Genomic DNA, 20478 nt, shown 5'->3' on the forward strand with positions numbered 1-20478 from the left:
ACTACAGTAACTATGTCATCCAACATCCAATCCATTCAAAATATCCACATCATGTAATAGCGAATTGTTAAGTGCAATAGGGACCATCATCTGTGCATATGTGTGTGTGGATGTGTATCTGCTGCTGTGTGCTGTGTGGTTTGTGTCATATTGATGCATCCCAGTTAATGGAGGTCAAAAACTGCACTAAGAAAGCAATGAAGGAGCACTTTTGTAATCCATTGGACCCGTTATCCTTTCTAGAGCTACAGATTTATTTATAGGAACTGTAGACTTAAGAACTTGTCAATGTACCAGCTAAGGATTAGAAAATAACAAAGAGATCAACATCACATCAAACTGGCACAGCATGTTACATGTGACTGCGGTTTAATATGCAACTTAAATTTGTTTTATTACTGGTTCAGTATAAGTGAGAATCAAGCAGGGTCTTGTTGCAAAGTGCTCTGTGAAGATCACCATTTTCCTCTCTGCAGGTGAACCCAGGATGTCGGCCATCTGGCCAGCAGCCCAATTTACCAAGGCAACGGGAGTCAGAGTATCTATTCCCGACCTTGAGCTCTTTTGTGTTTCTGTCTCCCTTATTAAAGGTTACAATAATGAGGCTGGATTCCTCCGGGGCAACAAATGGGCTTCTTTTCCCTAAAGTACAAGCAGTTAGGACGACTTAGTCACGCATTATCCATTTGCTTAAAATGATAAATAAATATTGCTCCCAGCACTGATACAGCACAGGGTAAAGGAAAAAACATATTTAGTGAATATCAACACTTGTGCATTAGTGGTGTGTATCCATTGATACATTATCAATGCTCCAATTGAACAACATTTGCTTGTATTGATTGTGAATTGATTGCATTGATTATGAAAGGGGCAAACTAGCGGACTCAATTAAAATGTCGTACAAGCAATGTAATCACTGTTCTTTCCTGTTCTAGCTTTCAAATGTGTTGTAATTGCATTGGTGTTGATAAGCTCTTCACAGTTACTTCAATGGGAGTGTAATTAGAATAAAGGACAGGGCGTGACGTTGAGTGAATGTGTGAAATGCATTCTGTGAGAAGGAAGGGCTAGGTAAAAAGATGGGAGTGCCCTGTAATTTTCCACCACACAGTTTCACCCTGACGGCCCTGAGTGATGCCCTGAGAAACATTTAAGCCTTAAAGATTTAGCTTTACCTGACCTGCATCAAAGGAAAACATGTATAATGACACACCTAAAAACTGTCTGGAGCTGATTGATGTCTTAATCACAGCAGGCTTTGGCGCTCAGAATCCAACACAAAACATCCGGACAGCACTATGGGAGAGAGTGCAAGCCTTGGCAGAGGTCTCCCTGAGGACATGATTCACGGTGCCCTCCATTGGGCGGCCTAGGGGTTACCCAAGGATCCTTTATCTTTGATATCTCTCACCATTATACATCATTCATACAGATGACTATATTTGCATTTTCCTATGGGATGAGCTTTTGAGTGTGTTAAAGTCACTAAACCCATAATAAGCAGCTAAGTTATGTTATTTCTCTTCACTTATAAAAGCAGCTGTGTTGTTTATTTGGGCCAGTAATCTGTGTCTGTCACCAGTGAAAATCCCTTGGCTATTACGCCAATCTTTCTTAGTTTCTCCTACAAATGTGTGTATGAAACTGGAGCGGGTAGGAAGAAAACAAACACTGGGACAGCAAGCCTTTGTTCCCCCTCCCTTTAGTCCAGCTTGGTTTGGACTGAATAGAAACATCACCGTGCTTCTTGAGGCGTTTGTACACATTCATGCTCATACCACCCTGGGTCTGTGTCACAGGCTCAGCACAGAGAGGTGATTACCGGAGGAGTAGCTTCTGCCACCCATGGGTTCTAAGTGACAGATGAGAAGGAGAGCATTTGTTGAGCTTGTCCTTTTATTGCTTACACCACAAAACAAGATCCACAGAAGTAAACACTACGAATTTAAAACCTGCCCGACTGGGTTGGCGTCGAAATGACGACTGCCTCAGCAGCTCATCGTGGTGTGATAGTGTGTGTGTGTGTGTGAGTGAGTGAGTGAGTGAGTGAGTGAGTGTTCCCAGGTCCAACCTCTCTTTTTCTTGAAAACGGAGAGAGCAATGAACCTGTCTCTCCTCTACAGAGTGCATTAAACCACACACACACCTGCACACACCAGCAAGTGATTAAACAGCCTCCTATTGTTATACATACAAATAAACAGCAACATACACAACCTGACCTAGATAAGTAATATTCTACATAGAGCATGTACAGTTGTACTACAGCAGGATGCTATCAATTACTTTCAAATTGTTATTTGCATTGTATTCCTGTTTTAAACGTGATGTACTCACTGTGATTGGCCGCATTACGGCAGGTTACAAAATGTTTGCAAAATACAGGAGCTCCCTCTAGAGTCACATCCTTGTACTTACCGCTGTGTTTGTTGCAATGGGGAGACTGACTCCACATCAGCTAAATTGAATAATAAAACAAATATATGAACGATTCCTAGTAGTGCTGTGAGTGTGCTGTGCTGTGCTTGGAAATGTTTTCGTTATCGCCGCATTTTACGTGGCTACACACAAAGAGGAGTTTGTCATGACTTGATCCCACACACCCCATCCTTCACGGTCTCATTAATTATATGATTAAAGGGAAAAAATCATGCTTGTTGTGTTGGATTTCAGTAATACACCGTTTAACACAGGAGGCCATAACAACGAATGGAAGGCTGTCAATAAGGAGGTCAGGTGAACAAACAGGAGGTCAAACACTTAAAATGCACACCTCCGAGGATTAACAAGCCTTGACACAATTTGACGAAAAGCAGCAAAGACACGACTTCCAAACAGCAACCTGTGGTTAACTAACTAAGATCTATACATGCACGAGGCAGGGCTGGTTAGGGTGACATGATGTAAGAACTGACTGTTATAATCAACATCATCATAGTGAAGGATTTCATGACTTTGTAGCGCCCCCGATTTTGAGCCCCCCTCAAATAAAATCAGAACTAGATAGGCTGTCGTTAGATTCACTATTATTATAATTATTAGTATTGTTGTTGTTGTTTATTATAGTAATGTACTGGATATATAAGAGAGATCTTTTTTCTGGACCTATTTCTGTAACTATGAAAGGTGTGTTACACAGATCCACATCATACCCACCAATTTATTTTTATTTTTTGTAACGTACCGTTTTCTTCCTCTTCTCTGCTTCCAAGAGACCTGTGGTTATGTAGATCGCTTCCTCTTTGCTTCATCTATTTAGAGGAGATTAGATACAACACTAAATAGTGCTTATGCACCTGGGGCGAGACGTTCAGTTAGCTTGTTATGTTTGTTATGTAAGTATAGTTTTATATTTGAGAAATTATTTTGAGTCCTCATACCTCCTCAGAAGTTTCATCAAAATTAATTGAGGACGTTTTGGTGCTGACCAGCAAACCATCGGGCTCGGGCAAAAACATTTAATTGTAACAAAACCAGTGGGTTCTTAAGCAAAATCTTGCGGTTAAGTAAAGTTTGTATTTGCCATTACCCACAATTTGACGTCTGAGTACGCAGACAGATAACGTGCGGGCCGTAGTCGTGCAAACTACTTATCCTAAAAATGTGACGGAGAGGCGAGAGGTTCGTAAACACGGCACATCCTGGACTGTACCAACGCCGCGGGGCAGCGGGTTCACCGTTTCCCTCACATCTCTGTTCAAGCTGTGTGAAGACAAACGGGTTATATGTTGCTCCGAGTCAAACATCTGACAAACATGTACGCTTTTCAGCTTTATCTGACGTGTGAAAACAAATTATCCCCCGGCGTGTACTTAAAACATTCACGCCCCACCCCTTCGCTATCAGGAAGTGAACTATCCGATCTGAGGAGGACTGAATCAGCTGAGTTGGACGGTTCCGCCCCGTAATGACAGTTAGCCCCTGGTCCTCCGGGGACGTGGAGCCCTCATCCAGGTTTGGTACACCTTCTCTTTGAAACAACATGGATGAATAATGAGGATCGGGATGTCTTTTCTTTGAGCGGGTCCGCTTTGAACAGAGTGCGCTTCGGTGGTGCATCGTGGGCTTGTGTTGCAATCGGTGAGTCATTTATGCACCCTATGGCTTAATGTGTTTACCGCTCTGTTCTTCTCAACTATACTGCAAAAATAAGCGGAATTTAGCTTAAATATGTTTGCATATGTTCTACATTCCACGGGCCAGTTATGGCATTAAACCAAGATGAGGATGTACAGTTGCTAGCTGTGCACATGAACACACTTGACTGCTCTCCAGCTAGCTGTGCGCTCTGCTTTGTTGACATGTTTTGAGGCAGATGTCCAGTCTGTGTGTTCAGGCTGTCAGATCGAGCACTTACATAATCCATCAGCTCTGCCATGGATGGTGCACAGTCAGGCCACAAGCTGAGGCAGCCAGCTGGCATAAAAGGAAGCCACAATTAAAGCAACATTCCTTCATATAAAGGCTTTTTGTGAGTGTGTAGGGTGTAAAATGTCAAGGAAACGGACATTGGTTAACTTCCTATTGTTTTAAAGATGATTATTTGAAGAGCCTCTCAGAGCACTGCCGTGGTGTAATCCTGATTTTACACAGAGCCCTCGACCTCAGCCACATAATCCTGGATGCCTGTTTCACACAAACTGATTTGTGACTGCGGACAGCACGGTGCAAGACCAGGGGAACTGACCTCTATGACATCACAAGGGTTTCTTCATATTGGGGCTAATGCCTATACGTTTGAGCGTTAAAGCCACTCCTACTACGAATACCAATACTACATACATTGTGTTTACTAAAAGCTCTAGTACTCAAACATGTCGTCTATCAGCAGGAGGAGGTAAGCCTTGTAATGTCACAGAGCCTTTAATAGTGCTGCTATGGCTCATAAACTGAATTTGATGTATGAAATCAGTGGACTGTCCTTTATATGCTGCATGTGCAAAAACACCACCACAGACTGATACACTGGGCCTCTTGTGGTGGTGGTGTCAGTCAGGTGACACTTCTCTGTAGTCTGCAGTTGTGGGGCTTGTTGTGTGTATGCACACCCTCAAAGCACATACACTCACACTCGTCTGCCTGATACAGCCTGGAGAAAGTCTCTGCTATCAAGAGCCGAGGGTGGATTTTGCTCTTTGCACCCTATATAATTTGTTTTTCTGGCTACCAACTCTGAAACCATGTGAAGTTTATTTGTCCAGTCTAATATCACAGAGGACCACATAGCAGTGGTCTCCTGAAACAGCCCAAAGCTCTCTGGGAAGATGTGAACAAATTCATTATTAACCTTAGCACTGAAGGGCAAAAATGGAAAAACCCTCAGGCATCGCAATTGAAAGAGAGTTGCCGTCTCATCCAACAGCCAGGTGTGTAACAGGAGCCATCAGCAGGGAAGTGGCCGTGATCCAGGAAAAAGTATTATGAATCCGGAACAATGTAGTAAATAATGGTCCAGTGAAGAGAGCACTGTGTACCATTATGCAGGATGTGATTGGTCAATATCTATCATGTGACACTGAAACCGTTCAATCTTTCTTTTCTTTCTTTTATTATGTTTTATGTTATTTTATGACCCTGCCGATACTCCAAGCCTATTCTTAGCCGCAATCATAAACCAACCATGTAGAAACCTTCAGTATTCGTAGGTTCAGTGTTCTTCCATAGATAGAATTATTGCATATATCTATTTTAGTTTTTCATACTTAATTGCCATAAAACATTTTTAGTCTAAGGAATATGTTTTACAATATCAGCATCACTACCTACAGCCTTATAATGACCACAGAGCTGAATTAACACCTCCCTCTGACGGTGACCACTTTAAGAGCTTCACATTTGTCAACTCACAATATCAGCCAAACAGAATGAAAGAGGCCAACATTCACTAAACCACTTTAGATCCTCTCCACTTACTGTATACACTGCTCTCTTTCCCAGTGGAGACTTATTGATTCCACTTATTTTAGGGTTTATGTAATGATGGACTGCACTGACATCAACCCACAAATAGATGGTGCAGAATATTACGTCACATGTTGGAATATTGCCTCACATATTAAGGATTCGCAGGGTTTTTTGTTTTGGATATCACTAGATTGTACCCCTCAGCTGAATCAACTAATACTTGCATCTGTAATGTGGCATTACAGTGTAGTTTGTCCATGGCAGTTATGTGACAAATACTTATTAGGTTGGTGGCTGACATTTTATAGTGGAGGCCCGGTCAGATGATAAGAAGAGATGATCAAACATGCCCTTCATGTTGTTTTCGCTTACTCATCAAGTCCGATACGAGTCATCTCTTTCTTACACTTTCCCACTCCATGTCTCACTGTTCTCTACCACTCATCCAACCTCCCTCTTTCCCTCTTTCTCTCTTTCATTTCAATGGGTGACTGTAGAGCCCCTCTTAGCTCAGCCATAGGGGGTCCAGATGTACTGTATATCATCTTATATCACGTCTTCCAGTTCTCCAGCCCACGATTCAGTTTGGCTGTATTCAAAGGTGCTAAACACACACACACACTTTCTACTGTGTTTACGTTAAATGAGTCAGTCCATGACTTGTTTTTCTCATGGGGGTTTATGCAACACTCCTCCCTCGTTGGATTCAGTGACAGGTCAGAAGGACAAACACTGGACCAGTCATGAATAACACTGTATGTCTGTGTTGCTCATAGGCTTGTATTTATTTGCGAGTTGACAGAGAATAATTGGCTAATGTTGTTTGCCAGAAACAAGCTTGAGAGACAGAGGGACCCTAAACGTCTTCTTTTCCTCATTTCTTTTTACAGTTTTATTCTCCTGAACATGCTGGGATCAGACTGATGCATCATGGATCCCGAGGAGGTTGAACTGCAGAATGACTACCGGTACCGTAGCTACTCTTCGGTCATTGAGAAAGCGCTGCGAAACTTTGAGTCTTCCACTGAGTGGGCTGACCTCATCTCCTCGCTGGGCAAGCTCAATAAGGTACAGTATGGTGCATTAACAGCAGCTGATAAGTGGAGAGGATTCTTCCTGTGTGTTACAGCCCCATTACTCAGCTGTGATGTATTGCTCAAGTCTCCTGGCCCTTTACTTTGGGCAATAAATGTCTTGCATTTTCACAAAGGGTATTTACTTTGGAGTGTCTGTGTGTGCTAATGAACAATAATACGTCCTTAAAGTACACAGACAATGTGAGGCAAAGATGGAGAAACCTTGCATCTGAACACAATAATCCTGCTTCTCCATCCTGTCTGTCTGGATGTTCACATGAAAGAATGTGTCACTCTGTAAATTGGCTTCTTTTTTTGTTGACCGCTGAGCTTTTCCCTCCGTCATTCCGTGTTTGTCTTCTTCTTTGCCCCCTCCAGGCCCTGCAGAGTAACCTGCGCTACTCACTGTTGCCTAAGAGGCTCATCATAGGCAAGCGTCTCGCCCAATGCCTGCACCCAGCCCTGCCTAGTGGTGTACACCTCAAGGCTCTGGAGACCTACGAGGTCGTCTTCAAAATCATTGGAACAAAATGGCTGGCCAAGGATCTCTTCATTTACAGGTGCGGACACTTCCGTGGGAGTTTGTTCTGTGCTGGTGTGATTATACATGAGTGCTATTTATCATTTGTAATTGGTGTGTATATGTGTGTGTGTTTCAGCTCAGGACTGTTCCCGCTGTTGGGCCATGCAGCCATAGCAGTCAAGCCTGTCCTGCTGACACTGTACGAGCGTTACTATCTCCCACTGCAGAGGGCTTTGCTCCCCAGCCTGCAGGCCTTCATAACAGGGCTTCTGCCAGGCCTGGAGGAGGGACTGGATGTCTATGACAGGTACCGTTTCCCTACAACAATACACTATGAGACTTTATAAAGTCATATAGGTCATAATCGACTTTCATTCCTAAAACTAAACTTAATGAGGACTATTTCTCCCTGTTCACTTCTCTCTATCCAGGACTGATGTCTTGCTGGTGAGGTTGTCACTGCTGGTGGGGCAGCCGGTTTTCTATGGCGCCCTGTGGGGCAGCGTGCTGGTCAGCCCCTCTGTGCGCCTGCCCGCCTCTCTCCTTATAGTCACACACTTTGACAAAATGTTGCCCGTGAACCAGCAAGCACACATGCTGGGCCACGACCACCGCATGGTGGTGAGTGCCCAGAACATTCAGACATTGACATTTACACTATTTTCACACAACCTTGATCACCTTCTCTGTCTAAACATGTCTGCCTCTGTCCCCAGTTGAAGTCGGTGTGTCTTGCTTTGCAAGACTCCAATGTCCTGGTGCAGAGAAACATGTTAGAAATCCTGCTCTACTTTTTCCCTTTCGCTACCTGCTTGGTAAGAACATGCACACGCACACACACACACACACACACACACACACACACACACACACACACACACACACACACACACACACACACACTTACTACGTGCGCACACACGTGCAATGTCTGCATTACACTTCCACCACACCACTCAGCAGTCAGTGCAGTACTATGGCATCTTCTTCGTTGTTGTTAAAGATTATTTCATCCTGGGTTTTGCCATCAACCCTGTCAGATTTTACAACACATTAATCACCATTTCATTGCTGACATCTGTGGTTGCAGCAACATTGCTATAATGGAGTTCATTAGAGAAATGGTGGTCAGATAAGTCCAAGGCAACCTCACACTGTAATCCAGTCACTCAAACCACTTAATTAAAAGAGGACACCAAAGAGAATGTCATCAGTGTTTATATGTCTTTTCTCTGAGCATTGTTTTGTGTCATTTCCTCCTGATGTTCCCTTCTAAAATTCTCTCTCTCTGTGTTATTGGATCAGGACTCAGCAGAGGCCAGTATTCCCATGAGTGAGGAAGACATGGTTACAATGGTGTCTGCAGCCTGGCTCGCGCTTCTCCGCAGAGACATGTCCCTCAACAGACGTCTCTACGCCTGGCTTCAAGGTTTCTGATCATAATGATAAACACCATAATAAATGATTATGCTGTTTGGCAGAGTTTGGTACAGTTGTGTGCCTCGCTCTTTGTTCATATGTGTGTTGATATGTGTTTACAGGTACAAACATCAAAGGGGAAATGGTGGCACCAAATCCCACCCTCTCCTCCACCATGGAGGATCATTCGTCCTTCTATTTCAACAACTACTCCAGAGACTTTCTCGTACAGGTAACATACAAATCTATGCGTCCAAAAACCAAACAGCAGGTGTGTCTGTTTGAACAATGTATTAATTTCTGTTCCCCTCTGTTCTGTTTGTTTCTGTGACTGCAGGCTCTGATTAACATCCTCAAACAGAAGGGAGTGGAGAGCAATAAGGAGAATGTGATTGGTTACCTCAGGCCGTTTCGCATCATCATCAGCCTGCTTGATAAACCGGAAATAGGCAAGCGCCACTGAATTACTCTACTTGCGCTTTGGCTTTTCTACCTCAGCAATCACATTTTGTCCAACCGTTTTCTCGCTGTGATGCTGATGTTTGTGCTCAGGTCCGGTGGTCTTGAGCAGTGTGCTGTTGGAGGTGGTCCGAGCTTTCTACAGCTACTGTAGAGAGATGTTGGGGGAGGAAACCATCACAAGCTCAGGGCTCACAGGCAACCAACTAGCCAGGTGAGAGGGCCATTTGTTGACAGAGTGAACTTGTGTTGACAGTGTTGATGACAGAGCAAATAGACATAGCAAGCTGGAAAATACAGCTGACGAAATGAATCTTGTGACTGACGTCTTTTCTTGTGTTCTTTTTTGAGCAGTAAAATAAAGGCGAATAAGAACGCATCGGAGATCATCAAGACTGTGAACATACTCGTAAGCTCCATGAACAGTGAATATCTGTGGGATTACATGACCCGACGCTTCTGCACTGCTCTCAGGTACGACTGTTACTCAAAGTCCTCAGCATTTGGGAAGAAAAACTAATTATCAACTGAAAGTCTAAAGAGAGAATCTCCATCATTCTCCTCTGTATCATTCCCCATAGTGACAAAGATGATCCACCTACACCTTCTCGGCAGGACCGCAGTCACTCCCCTCCCTCCGTCACAGAGATGTCCAATCTCATCATGTTCCTGCTGGATGTTATACCTCTGGTAAAGTGCTCCCATCATGAATCACCATGGACGAAATGAAAAACAAAAATATATGTTTATCTTAGCATTCATCATGTGCAGTAAACTAACAACCCTCTGGTGCCAATGTCCAGGTTAAACAATTCACCCAAGTTGATCTAAGTCTGACTCATGCACACACACACACACACACCTGAAGCAACTTGCATGTTTAGTGTGTTTTCTGTGTGTAACAGGAGCTCCATGCTGACATCCAATCCCAGTATCTACCTGAAATGCTGGATCGCATGATTCAGACCCTCTGCTCCCACATGGCCTCTGTGGACCTGGAAGAGCTCACCCAAGGCCTGCGTGCCTGTTTTAAGGTGCTCAGTAAGATCCAGATGCCTGTGGCTTATTTGGATATTGAGGCAGAGGCAGAGATAGAAGAGAAGGAGTTGCAGGAACCAGAGGAAAAGGGCAAGCAAAGTCAGGTAAGGAGTTGATCTGTTCTGTTATGTGCAATTGCTTTTGTAGACTGTGTGGTCACACATGAATGTATCACTCTCTAGGACGACAAGACGGAGAGTGAGACAGAGAGCGGTGTTGGTCAGGTTAATGGTATCCATGAAGATGAAGAGGTAAACGGGGATGGAGGAGATGGGACAGAGCCTGCAAACCACCTGTACCCATCACTCCGGTCTGAAGACAGCGGATTGGGCATCAGCGCCTCACCATCAGAGCAGCACCTCCCACAGCAGATGGGGATGGTGCCAGAGGGACTGAGAATGTCCACAGAAGACGAGGGGGTGTGGAGGAAAGGAGGCAGTGTGGACACCATGACCTCTTTCATGCAGGACATCCTGGCCTTCATTACTACAAAGTAAATTGTTGAGCAAATATCAATTAAAATAGCAGTTATAAAGTACCCAGCTCTTTATTGCAACTGATCTTTGTTTTCATTCCTGCCATGCTTCAGATACCTGCTGGTCCAGGTTGAAGATGTCAACGCGCAGGAGGGAATTCCAGAGCCTGAGCTTCCTTCTCTATCTGCGGATCAGAAAACCTTGTTGGTGGACCTGGAGGGGCGGGATATTCAAGACCTTTCACCCCAAAACAAGCATAAATCCTACGTCACATCTGATGCTCAGCTGTCAGCATCACCCGCCAAGACTAGAAAGGAGCGAGGGAATGTCGGGTGTGCGTCCTGGGGAGCGGGCTACATGCCTCGGAGCAGGGCAGAGATCTCTGAGGCCTGCAGACAAGCTTTCACTGCCACCTGCCACCTGCTGTTGGAGTGCAGCACCTTTCCTATCTACCTGAGTGAAGAGGAGAGCCTGGATATTTACACAGGGATGTTTTGTCACACAGGTGAGTGGCGTTCAAACAATTGCAGTTTGACCACATACAATAAGTAAGAAAGTAACATAGAACCTGTCTTATCCTCCCATAGGTGATGACGTAGACAGCCTTCCAATATGGCTGAGTTCCTTGATGACGCTGTGCTGCCTGTCCAGGGACTACAACGTCCAGCACACTGCGGTTGCCTCCCTGTTGGAACTCGTCAACCATTCCCAGTCCTTGGCACTGGTCATCCAGGACAAGCACAAACGCTACCAGACCTACGACTCTAACCCTCTGAGTGGGCGGCTGCAGATGGTCACTGTGCCACCCATCTACCCTGCCCTGCTTCGTGGCATGGAGGAGGGCACAGATTTCTATCAGGTTAGGTTGTCAAAGAGAACACGTGTCTTCTACTATTTCATGAACACTGTCTTTAAGATGTTGTGTCTATGTTGTGTCCTTGTCCAGAGGTTGTCCCAAGTGCTGTGGAACCAGCTGGACACAGAGCGGAGAGAGCAGCATATTTCCTGCGTGGAACTCTTCTACCGACTTCACTGCTTGGCTCCATCAGCATCCATCTGTGAAGACATCATCTGCCAGGCGCTGCTGCACAAAGACAAGGTAAACACGCATGAACATGGGAAATTTGTTGAACCTTCTGGATTATTAGTGAAAATGGAGCAAAACGCACACAACAGTCTTTGCTCACGTGATGGGACGAGCAAATACAAAGCTTTTCATTTGCGTTGTGAAACTCTGTGCTTGTTTGTTTGCCGCAGGCTGTTCGGCTGGAAGCGTTTCACCGATTCACAGTGTTATGGCACCTGACTCGAGAGATCCAGATCAACAGGGCCATGTCCCTCAATCGCTCCTTTGATAGGTTAGTATTTATTTAAAATGTAGTGAGCAGTTATGACAAACAATTTTACTATTCTTATTCAGACTTCCTCTGGGTGTGTAATATATTCAGTCCATTTTAGGGCCAATGAATTTACTTTTCTAAATGTTGTTATTGGCTGTTAAAATGTGTGTGTCTCCCTCAGGTCCCTGTGTGTGGTGGTGGACAGTCTGTGCTGCACTGATGCCTCAGTTAGTGCAGCAGCTCAGTGCTGGCTGGTCAGAGCTCTGTCCCTCAATGATGTGTTTCGCATCCTGGAGCCTATTCTGCTGTTGTTGCTTCACCCCTCCACTCGCCGTCGCTCCATTCAGAGCGTCAAACAAAACCTCACTGCTGGTAAGAATGAATTAAACTTGACTGAATAAGAATGTATTTATCCATCTTATTTGGTTGAGTGTTGTGGGTGGTGTGTGTGTGTCTTTGCTACGTTTTCATGCTGTTTTCTTTGAAGGTAACCTGAGGAATCTAAACCACAGACCACGAAGCTCCACCAAAACCTCTGGGACAACCGAGGACAACATTGCAACAGAGGTCACGACCTTTAACCTCAACATTGTGGACCGGGAATCTCTGTGGGCAGAGTTGGAGGGTGACCCAGAATTGACCAAACAACTCGACTCCTTACCTGAATCCAGAAGTGTGAGTGAAGTGACAGAGGAAGAAGATGCAGTGGAGGAAAGAGAAGACGATGCGGCAGAGAGTGAACACACTGAATCAGCTGACACCAGTGGTGCCCAGGTGTCCGCAGACAACTCCACTTCTGGCTCCGGACCTTATCAGAGCAGCATGGATGAAGGTAGTGTTGTCAATGGCCTGCAGAGGGTAGAGTCTGAGCGCACACAGGCATCTGATTCACTGTCAAGTGAGGATGAAGAGGATATGGAGCTGGAAGCGATGGCCAGGTCTCGCCTGTTGAAACAGCAGCGTGAGAAGAGAGAGGCCATTGACTCTCTGTTTCGCCATGTGCTGCTGTACCCTGTGGCGGGTGGTTGGCGTCACCTGCTCCAGGGATTGGCACTGATTGACAGCCTTCTGAGAAGCAGTGCCCAGCGACCTCTAGTTGACGCCCTCTCCTTCACTTCTCTAGATACAAGCTCGGCTTCCCATTTAAACCTGGTGTCAAACCTCTTGCAGCGTCACCAACAGTCTCAGGATGGAAAAGGTTTCTATGGCAACCTGCTTTCCCCTGCCTCCACCCCCTCTGTGCCCCCATCCCTGCTCATTGAGCTGCTGGTGTCCTTATGCCTGAGGTTCCTACGCTCTCAATACCCATCCTACCTGAGCCTGGGTCCCCAAGACCAGCAGGGTAACAGGGAGGTTCAGGTGAAGAGTGTGGAGGTGCTGACCCGAATGGTGAATGAGCTTGGCTTCTTAGCACAGGGACAAGAGGGTAACGGGGCCCGCTTGGAGCCCATCCGAAGACTACTCTCAGAATGTAAAGTACAACAATATGCCCTGCTTACTCTTTCTACATCCATGTATGTCACCCAGAGGGTGCTGGACAAGGGAACACCCAGAGGTGTGGAGCTCCTGGATGAACTGGGAGGCCTGTCAGAGGAGAGTCTGGTCAATCTGGGAACAGGAGGGGGTCAGGAACAGTTTCCCTTACAGATGGAATTACTGAAACTCATCCAGGCTCTCATCGTTCTGGAGTACCACCTGTGGCCTGGTGGGGCTGCCCCCTCAGTGGGGTCAGGTGGAGCCTCTGCACAGCCTTTGGAGCCTCGTGACTCTCCCACCGTCAGCACCCCACTTGCTCGTGAATGGCAGACTGCAGTCCTTTTCCAGCAGTCCATCAAGGCAGCCCAGTATGTCCCAAGCCACCCCATCACAGCCCAAGGGATGTTTGTGTCCGCAGCAGCCAGGGCTCTGCAGCCACACTACGGCTACGCCATGCACCCCCACTGGGTGTCACTGCTGTGCTCCACTCTGCCCTACCTGGGTCGCTCGCTTGGCATCATTGTGGCTCCGCTTATTGCCCAAATCTGCAGGAACCTCGACGAGCTTGTCAAGCTATATGAGCATGATGGAGGAAAGACTAATCAAAGGTACAAATATAACAGACTTGGCTTGTGAGTGTGAAACTGTGGTGTCTAACAAACAGAAACCTTTTCACCTCCAATCCTGTGGCCTGTTTTACTGTAAATGTGCCTTGATAGAATGTTTTGTTTGTGTCTGTTGTCTGATTAGCCTCGGTGGGAGGAGGGAAAACATTGCTCCTGACTACTCTCTGACTCTGCTTGAAGGCCTGACCACAATTACACACCACTGTCTATTGGACAACAAGAAGGTGGGAAAAGATACAAACACACACACATACAGCACTCACAGATTCCATACATCATTGAAAATATAAATTCTATTTCTCTTTCCTCTTTCCTCTTTGATAGTCCCTGGTTGCCTGTGACCCAGCAGATGTCCGTAATGCTCGCAATGCTGTGATTGAGGCACTACCACAAATGCTCAGTAGTATGGCGTTGTTATGGGGTGTTATCAGGAGGGAAGAGAGTCAGAGGAGGGCGTCTGACTCTGTCCAGAGTGGCAGACACACTTCCACATCCGTCTACTTTAGAAGCACTAAGGTGTGTATCTAAGCCGTAATGTTTGCATTTTCAATACCTTCAAACCTTCTAGATACAAACATACGTGGTGACAGATTGCCTTGATGTCATGTTCATGTGTAGATCCTGCGGCAGAGGATACTGGAGTTCCTGGTCCCTCTAACAGGGCAGTATGGGGTTCAGTTCATGGCTTCAGTGGGAGCTGTGTGGAGCAGCAGGAAGAGTAAGAGGAGACACAGGAACAAGGTAAGGACTGTAACGAAGGTTTTAAGATGTTTTCAGGGCACCTGTTGATATCTTTGCTCTTCTGTTGTCTGTAGGTTTTACCTGTGGCCAGTGAGCCTCGTCTGACCCTCGTAGACCTCGTGAAATCGTTGGACACCTTGTCTACAGACGCCATCCTACACTTGGTTAAGGAAGTGGTGAAAAAGCCACATCAAATCAAAGGAGACCCTGTATGAACTTGTGCTTACATACATACATACAGTACTCTGATCATGCATTCTCCAGGATGAAGTGCCCTGAAGTTAATTATGGAACATTTTCTTTCTCTTAATCAGAAGTCCACCCTGGTTGATGTCCCCGTGTTGCAGTTCAGCTATGCCTACATCCAGAGGTATATAGGAAACTACAGCACAGGTCCCTGCCTCTGGTTTTATAAATGTACACTTTCAGTATTCATCTCACTGTCCCTGTGTTCCTGTATGCAGCGTCTCGGCTCAAATCCTGCAGGACAGTGTTGCTTCCCTCCTCAGTCTCCTACGGGATTCTATTCAGCTCAACCTGGCCCCACCTGGTCACTTCTTACTGCTGGGGTTGGTGTCATTTTTGCATATTCAAACTTCATGCAAAATATTGAGTTGCTGTAGTTTTGTCTCTGTGTCAACGCTCCATGTTTTCTCTGTGTTAATAGAAAAACATTTATAAGCAGTAAGAGATATTTTTAAACTTGCAGGATCCTCAATGATTTTGTGAACCGGCTCCCCAACCTGGACAATAAGAAGGACTCTAAAGACATGCAGGTATTAAGTTGATTAGCTAATAGCAGAGGACAGTCAGTATGAAACACTGTTGATAGGCTGAGATTGGAAATATGTGTTGTGTGTGATACTGATCCTGATATCATTATGTAGGAGGTGACCCAACGGATCCTGGAGGCAGTAGGCGGGGTTGCAGGCTCATCCCTGGAGCAGACCAGCTGGCTTAGTCGCAACCTTGAGGTCAAAGTTCAGCCACAGGTTTATCCTGAGGCGGAGGAAGTAGATGATGTGGATGCTGATCATCATGGTAATAACCATAGCATCTACATTCTAACTTCAAGTTCAGTTCCTAGGGAGTCAGCTTAGTCTTCTCTCTGAATGTTACCTGATAGTGTAGAGGCCTTAAACTAACTATGGAAATGTATCCAAATCCATCTAGAAGAGGAAGAAGCACGGATAAGTGATGAAGCTGGTAGAGGTGCAACTGAGGTAGATCTAGTAGGACAGAAATGATAATATGCAGAGAATCTGCTCAGGGTTATTTTCTTTTCATATCGTGAAATTAACATGTGTTCCTCCTATACCCATGCGCTGTATGATGGGCACTCAAGCACAGTTAGCACCTTAGGGCAGCTAGCAGAGGTAAGACAAGCATTATTCTGTGCACATACAGTCACAAGTGAACTCAAACTTCCTTCTATCTCTGTGTCCAGATTCAACAGCTCAAGCAAGCACGATGGTTTCCTCCTCTGCGCCCTCTGTTTATAGTGTGCAGGCGCTCGCCCTGCTCGCAGAGGTACGGCTTTGTGGTTGTACTAAAAGGGAATGAATGGGGAAGCAAACCTTAATGTGAGATTATTACTTGACACACTTTCTTGCTCCATAGGTCTTGGCACCACTTCTGGACATGGTGTATCGCAGCGATGAGAAGGAGAAAGCAGTTCCCCTTATCTCCCGACTCATGTATTATGTTTTCCCCTACCTGAAGAACCACAAGTAAGCTCCACCTAATGACGCCGATGTGTTGTGATGCTAAGTAGTTTTTTCTCCTTGGTCCTTTAATTGACTTTTTTTGTATGGTAGTGTCTACAACATGCCCAGCTTTGAAGCGGGGGCTCAGCTGCTGAGAAATCTAAGTGGCTATGCCTACACCAAAAGGGCCTGGAGGAAAGAGGTCTTTGAGCTCTTCATGGACCCCATGTTCTTCACCATGGATGCCTCCTGTGCACCCAGGTTAGAATGAGCATGCTTCTCCTTCACACAGAGGTCACATAACAGCCTTAAACAATGGTGTACAGTGTTTATACGTGAGTTATCTGAGATCAACAAGGAAATGAAAGATATTTGCATGTATGCAGAAAATTACAGAAGATGAGTGAGACTTGACTCTTGTTCACTGTGCTCTATTGTCCACAGCTGGAGATCCATCATTGACCATCTGTTGACTCATGAGAAGACCATGTTTAAAGACCTCATGAGTAAGTACAGCCTTGTGTGTTGTGTCATCCAAAAGACCCAGATTGATCCTTATAATACTGAGGTTGCCATGTAGAACCATGGAGATTGTTCAAAGTTGCGGAGTGTACAATCAGAGACATTAATGATTACTTGCTCTTTCAAATCTTAATTCATCTTTGCTGTAGGCATGCAGAGTGGCTCCCTGAAACTGTTTGCCAGTGCAGACCAGAAACCCATGCTGCTGAAGCGCCAGGCATTTGCCATGTTAAGCGGGGAACTGGATCAGTATCATCTCTACCTGCCCCTTATCCAAGGTTAGCCACTGGATATTGTATTAGATGTTTCTTGTGTGGGTGTCTCTGAAGTTTAAAGAGGAAGTCAGACAAATTGACTGACTGGACCTTCCCCTCTGTCCAGAGCGTCTCACTGAGGCTTTGCGTATGAACCCGAGCCCTGCTGTCTGTGCTCAAATATTCCTGATGTTCCGTGTTCTCCTGTTACGAATCTCACCCCAGCACCTCATCTCCCTTTGGCCAATCATGGTCACAGAACTGGTAAGATAACAGCCCGGTTTTAAGCAAAGAGAATGATGTACAGTTTGTGTGTTGTATTTATCGTAATGGGGATTTTATTTTATCTTACATTTGTTTTCCAGATTCGCGTATTTTCACGTTTGGAGAAAACACTGCAGGAAGATAAAGAAGTCTCAAAGTGAGTTCATTATCTCATCTTCAAATTGATGTTTCATTTGTCGGCCCTATTGATTCCCTCACTCAGAATACTAATGAGAGACTGTCCCCCATTACGCAGGCTGGCTAAAGTGGTGCGTGGAGCCATTGACCGGAATGGACCTGTGAATTTCTCCCAAGCCGAATTAGACATGTACCTCTCAGCCTGCAAGTTCCTCGACACCTCTCTGGCTTTTCCTCCAGAAAGGATGCCGATCTTTCAGATGTAAGAGCACCAGCCAGAAGGACTTACATTTGTCCTCTTCTCTATATTTTTTTCTGCAGTATGTTTTGTATTGAAATATTGTGTCTGTACCGTGTGCAGGTATCGCTGGGCTTTTGTTCCTGAGGTTGATGTGAACCGCTATAGTGGCCCAGAGAGCGCATTCCTAGATGGAGAGCAGGAGTGTACGCCTCATGTTGTCAGAACACTGGAAAGGATACAGCAACGATATGGGGTAAGGTTGAACATCTTCAAACTGCGAAAATGGTCAGATGGTGACGATAGAAACAATAATGTTTCATGCTATATTATATGTTTGACTTGGTTTGACTACATCTCCTTCCTGTGATTCTCCTGCATGTATTCCAGGTATTTAATGGGTTGAGTGAGGAGTCGTCCACAGAGCATTTGGAGTTCCCCCTCCTGACCCAAAGCTCCCTGTCCTCCATCACCCAGCTGGTACCCTTTCTTTCCACCCTTTGCTGCTCCTTCCAAGGTCCCCCCCTCAGCAGCCCCTCACTGAAGCACCCATTACCCCACCACCCAGTAGTAGACTACCCAGCAGCCAGCTCTGACACGGTCCTGAAGAAGCTGGAGCACATCACTGAGGAAGAATTCCTGGACTCCATGGAAAGCTAAGACTCAAGCATGAAGCTTTCAGGAACTAGTCCATCCTCCCAAGCTATGAAATCCCTGACCTGCAGCCATATGAATGGAATACGTAGAATAGGCATAGCAACGATGATGTTTGAGGGTTGATTGATAAGTTCTAAGCCTCTTTAGAAAATAGAATTCAAAGATGTTATCCTTATTTATTTCACAGTAGAATTATATTATTATCCTGGTCTCACAGAGGGTCTTTCTGTTGGCTATCAATCCATCATCTGAGGTGAGAAGCACTTTGCACAGCGTGTTCCCCATCTCTTAGGGAGGCATAGAAGGTGTCAAGGCAAGTACATAATCACTGAATTCTGGGCTAGTTTGTCCATCTCATTTGTCTGCAACTCACAACTCTGAGGTAACTGCAGCTTGAAGGTTGTCGTCACTTAGTAAAATTAATACAGCTGGGGTGTAGTTAATGTATAAAATTGTGTGCAAAAATAATCTTTTACTTGTAGCCATTGCACTTTATGCGTCAGGTCCAGAACTTATCAATCAACCCTGGTATTGTGAACTTAAATGGAATGTGTAACCTTGGCTTGTCTCCTGATGAATACATTTTCTTTTGAGGTGTGGTCACTCATTCTGCACTTGAAAAGCTAAGGGACTGTACAATACTTATTCTGTCCAATGGGATTTTTGGATATTTTAAATTTAAGTGAAATATAATAACAAATGCCTGTATAGTGCTTCTGTTGTGTAGTATTCTCTGAGTGTCGTTTCAGTTACAGCTCATTCACACTGAGACTGATTCATGATGTCTAATCTCTAGTTTTAGACTTTAACTGACTAATCACTGAGCGGCAGCATGATCTGGAATAGATTTTTATGAAGGACGCTTTGAGATCAGACAGTAACATTTGTTGCCATGCAGAATTTGAGAGGGTGACACCAAATATCAATTTCACTGTGAAGAAGCATATATGTGTTAATGTGTTCTTTGGCTCCTATAGCTTCCATTAACCACACTGCCTAGTGCTAGTAAATGTCTGCCTGACTGTAGAATATAATGCAAGATGACACGTAAGAGAGATTGGTTTTCTATTTGGTATTTGATGGATATTATAGAAAGGCACCTGGTAAAGCTCAATGTTAGTAATTTTATGGTTGAGTTAATAAATGTCAGTTATGTACACAGGAAACGTCTCTACAAACATGACTTGGTTGTACCGTGCTAAAATACTGCTTGCCATTTTTGGTGTTTTATTCAAGGGAAATCTTTATTTTCAATCGTCTTTGTTTGACATAGCTGAATGTTAGTTATTTATTTTGGATCCTTTAAAGAATATGTCGTGTTTAGAATTAATAGAAAGACTTCATTAAATCAAACCAGCTCAAATGTTGTGTTTTCACTGAACTGATTTGATTTGATTGCCTGTTTTATATTTTATAGGTTTGCACAGGGTTAAGATGACTTCAGCTGAGCTGTGGCAGTACAGCATGTGTTCTGTTTCATGCACATTATTCATGTTGTGACATCACTGTACATTAAATGACTTCACAACTTGTTGCTCCCCAATCTGGACAAGGTATTTCTAGTTTCAAAGATTTCATAGTGAAGCCTGGACTGACTAGCCAACACTAACAGAGACAC

At 44.8% G+C, this 20478-nt stretch overlaps 1 protein-coding gene across 2 annotated transcripts; it reads left to right on the plus strand.

Moving 5' to 3' along the window:
* Positions 1-3881: 3881 nt before the first annotated feature.
* On the plus strand, positions 3882-20403 carry dop1b (DOP1 leucine zipper like protein B). Of its 2 annotated transcripts, none has more exons than XM_076159207.1 (38): positions 3882-4083; positions 6798-6975; positions 7362-7543; positions 7643-7813; positions 7938-8127; positions 8223-8321; positions 8812-8935; positions 9048-9157; positions 9263-9374; positions 9478-9598; positions 9739-9858; positions 9966-10074; positions 10290-10526; positions 10605-10915; positions 11012-11403; positions 11486-11757; positions 11845-11997; positions 12156-12256; positions 12420-12610; positions 12726-14322; positions 14465-14564; positions 14665-14856; positions 14959-15081; positions 15156-15290; positions 15396-15451; positions 15546-15650; positions 15791-15857; positions 15969-16122; positions 16529-16611; positions 16702-16811; positions 16899-17048; positions 17232-17293; positions 17459-17587; positions 17691-17827; positions 17929-17984; positions 18084-18227; positions 18327-18459; positions 18594-20403. In XM_076159207.1, exons 2-38 carry the CDS (start codon positions 6838-6840, stop codon positions 18861-18863), a joined length of 6936 nt encoding a protein of 2311 aa, XP_076015322.1. In that variant the 5' UTR covers positions 3882-4083; positions 6798-6837; the 3' UTR covers positions 18864-20403. The 2 variants fall into 2 exon arrangements, with proteins under 2 accessions (XP_076015322.1, XP_076015324.1); XM_076159209.1 differs by lacking the exon at positions 3882-4083 and adding an exon at positions 6419-6508.
* Positions 20404-20478: the final 75 nt, after the last annotated feature.

The sequence above is a fragment of the Genypterus blacodes genome, unplaced genomic scaffold (assembly GCF_046128005.1).
Source record: "Genypterus blacodes isolate CSIRO-AG114 ecotype Tasmania unplaced genomic scaffold, CSIRO-AGI_Gbla_v1 ptg000093l_1, whole genome shotgun sequence".
Classification (NCBI taxonomy): Eukaryota; Metazoa; Chordata; class Actinopteri; order Ophidiiformes; family Ophidiidae; genus Genypterus; species Genypterus blacodes.

What these genes read in the sequence shown, in the direction of transcription:
- dop1b (XM_076159207.1), top strand. Translation starts at nt 6,838, where the DNA reads ATGGATCCCGAGGAGGTTGAACTGCAGAATGACTACCGGTACCGTAGC. An exon ending in CGCTGGGCAAGCTCAATAAG is followed by an intron (nt 6,976 to 7,361) that starts GTACAGTATGGT and finishes TGCCCCCTCCAG; the next exon opens with GCCCTGCAGAGTAACCTGCG. An exon ending in AGGACTCTAAAGACATGCAG is followed by an intron (nt 15,858 to 15,968) that starts GTATTAAGTTGA and finishes ATCATTATGTAG; the next exon opens with GAGGTGACCCAACGGATCCT.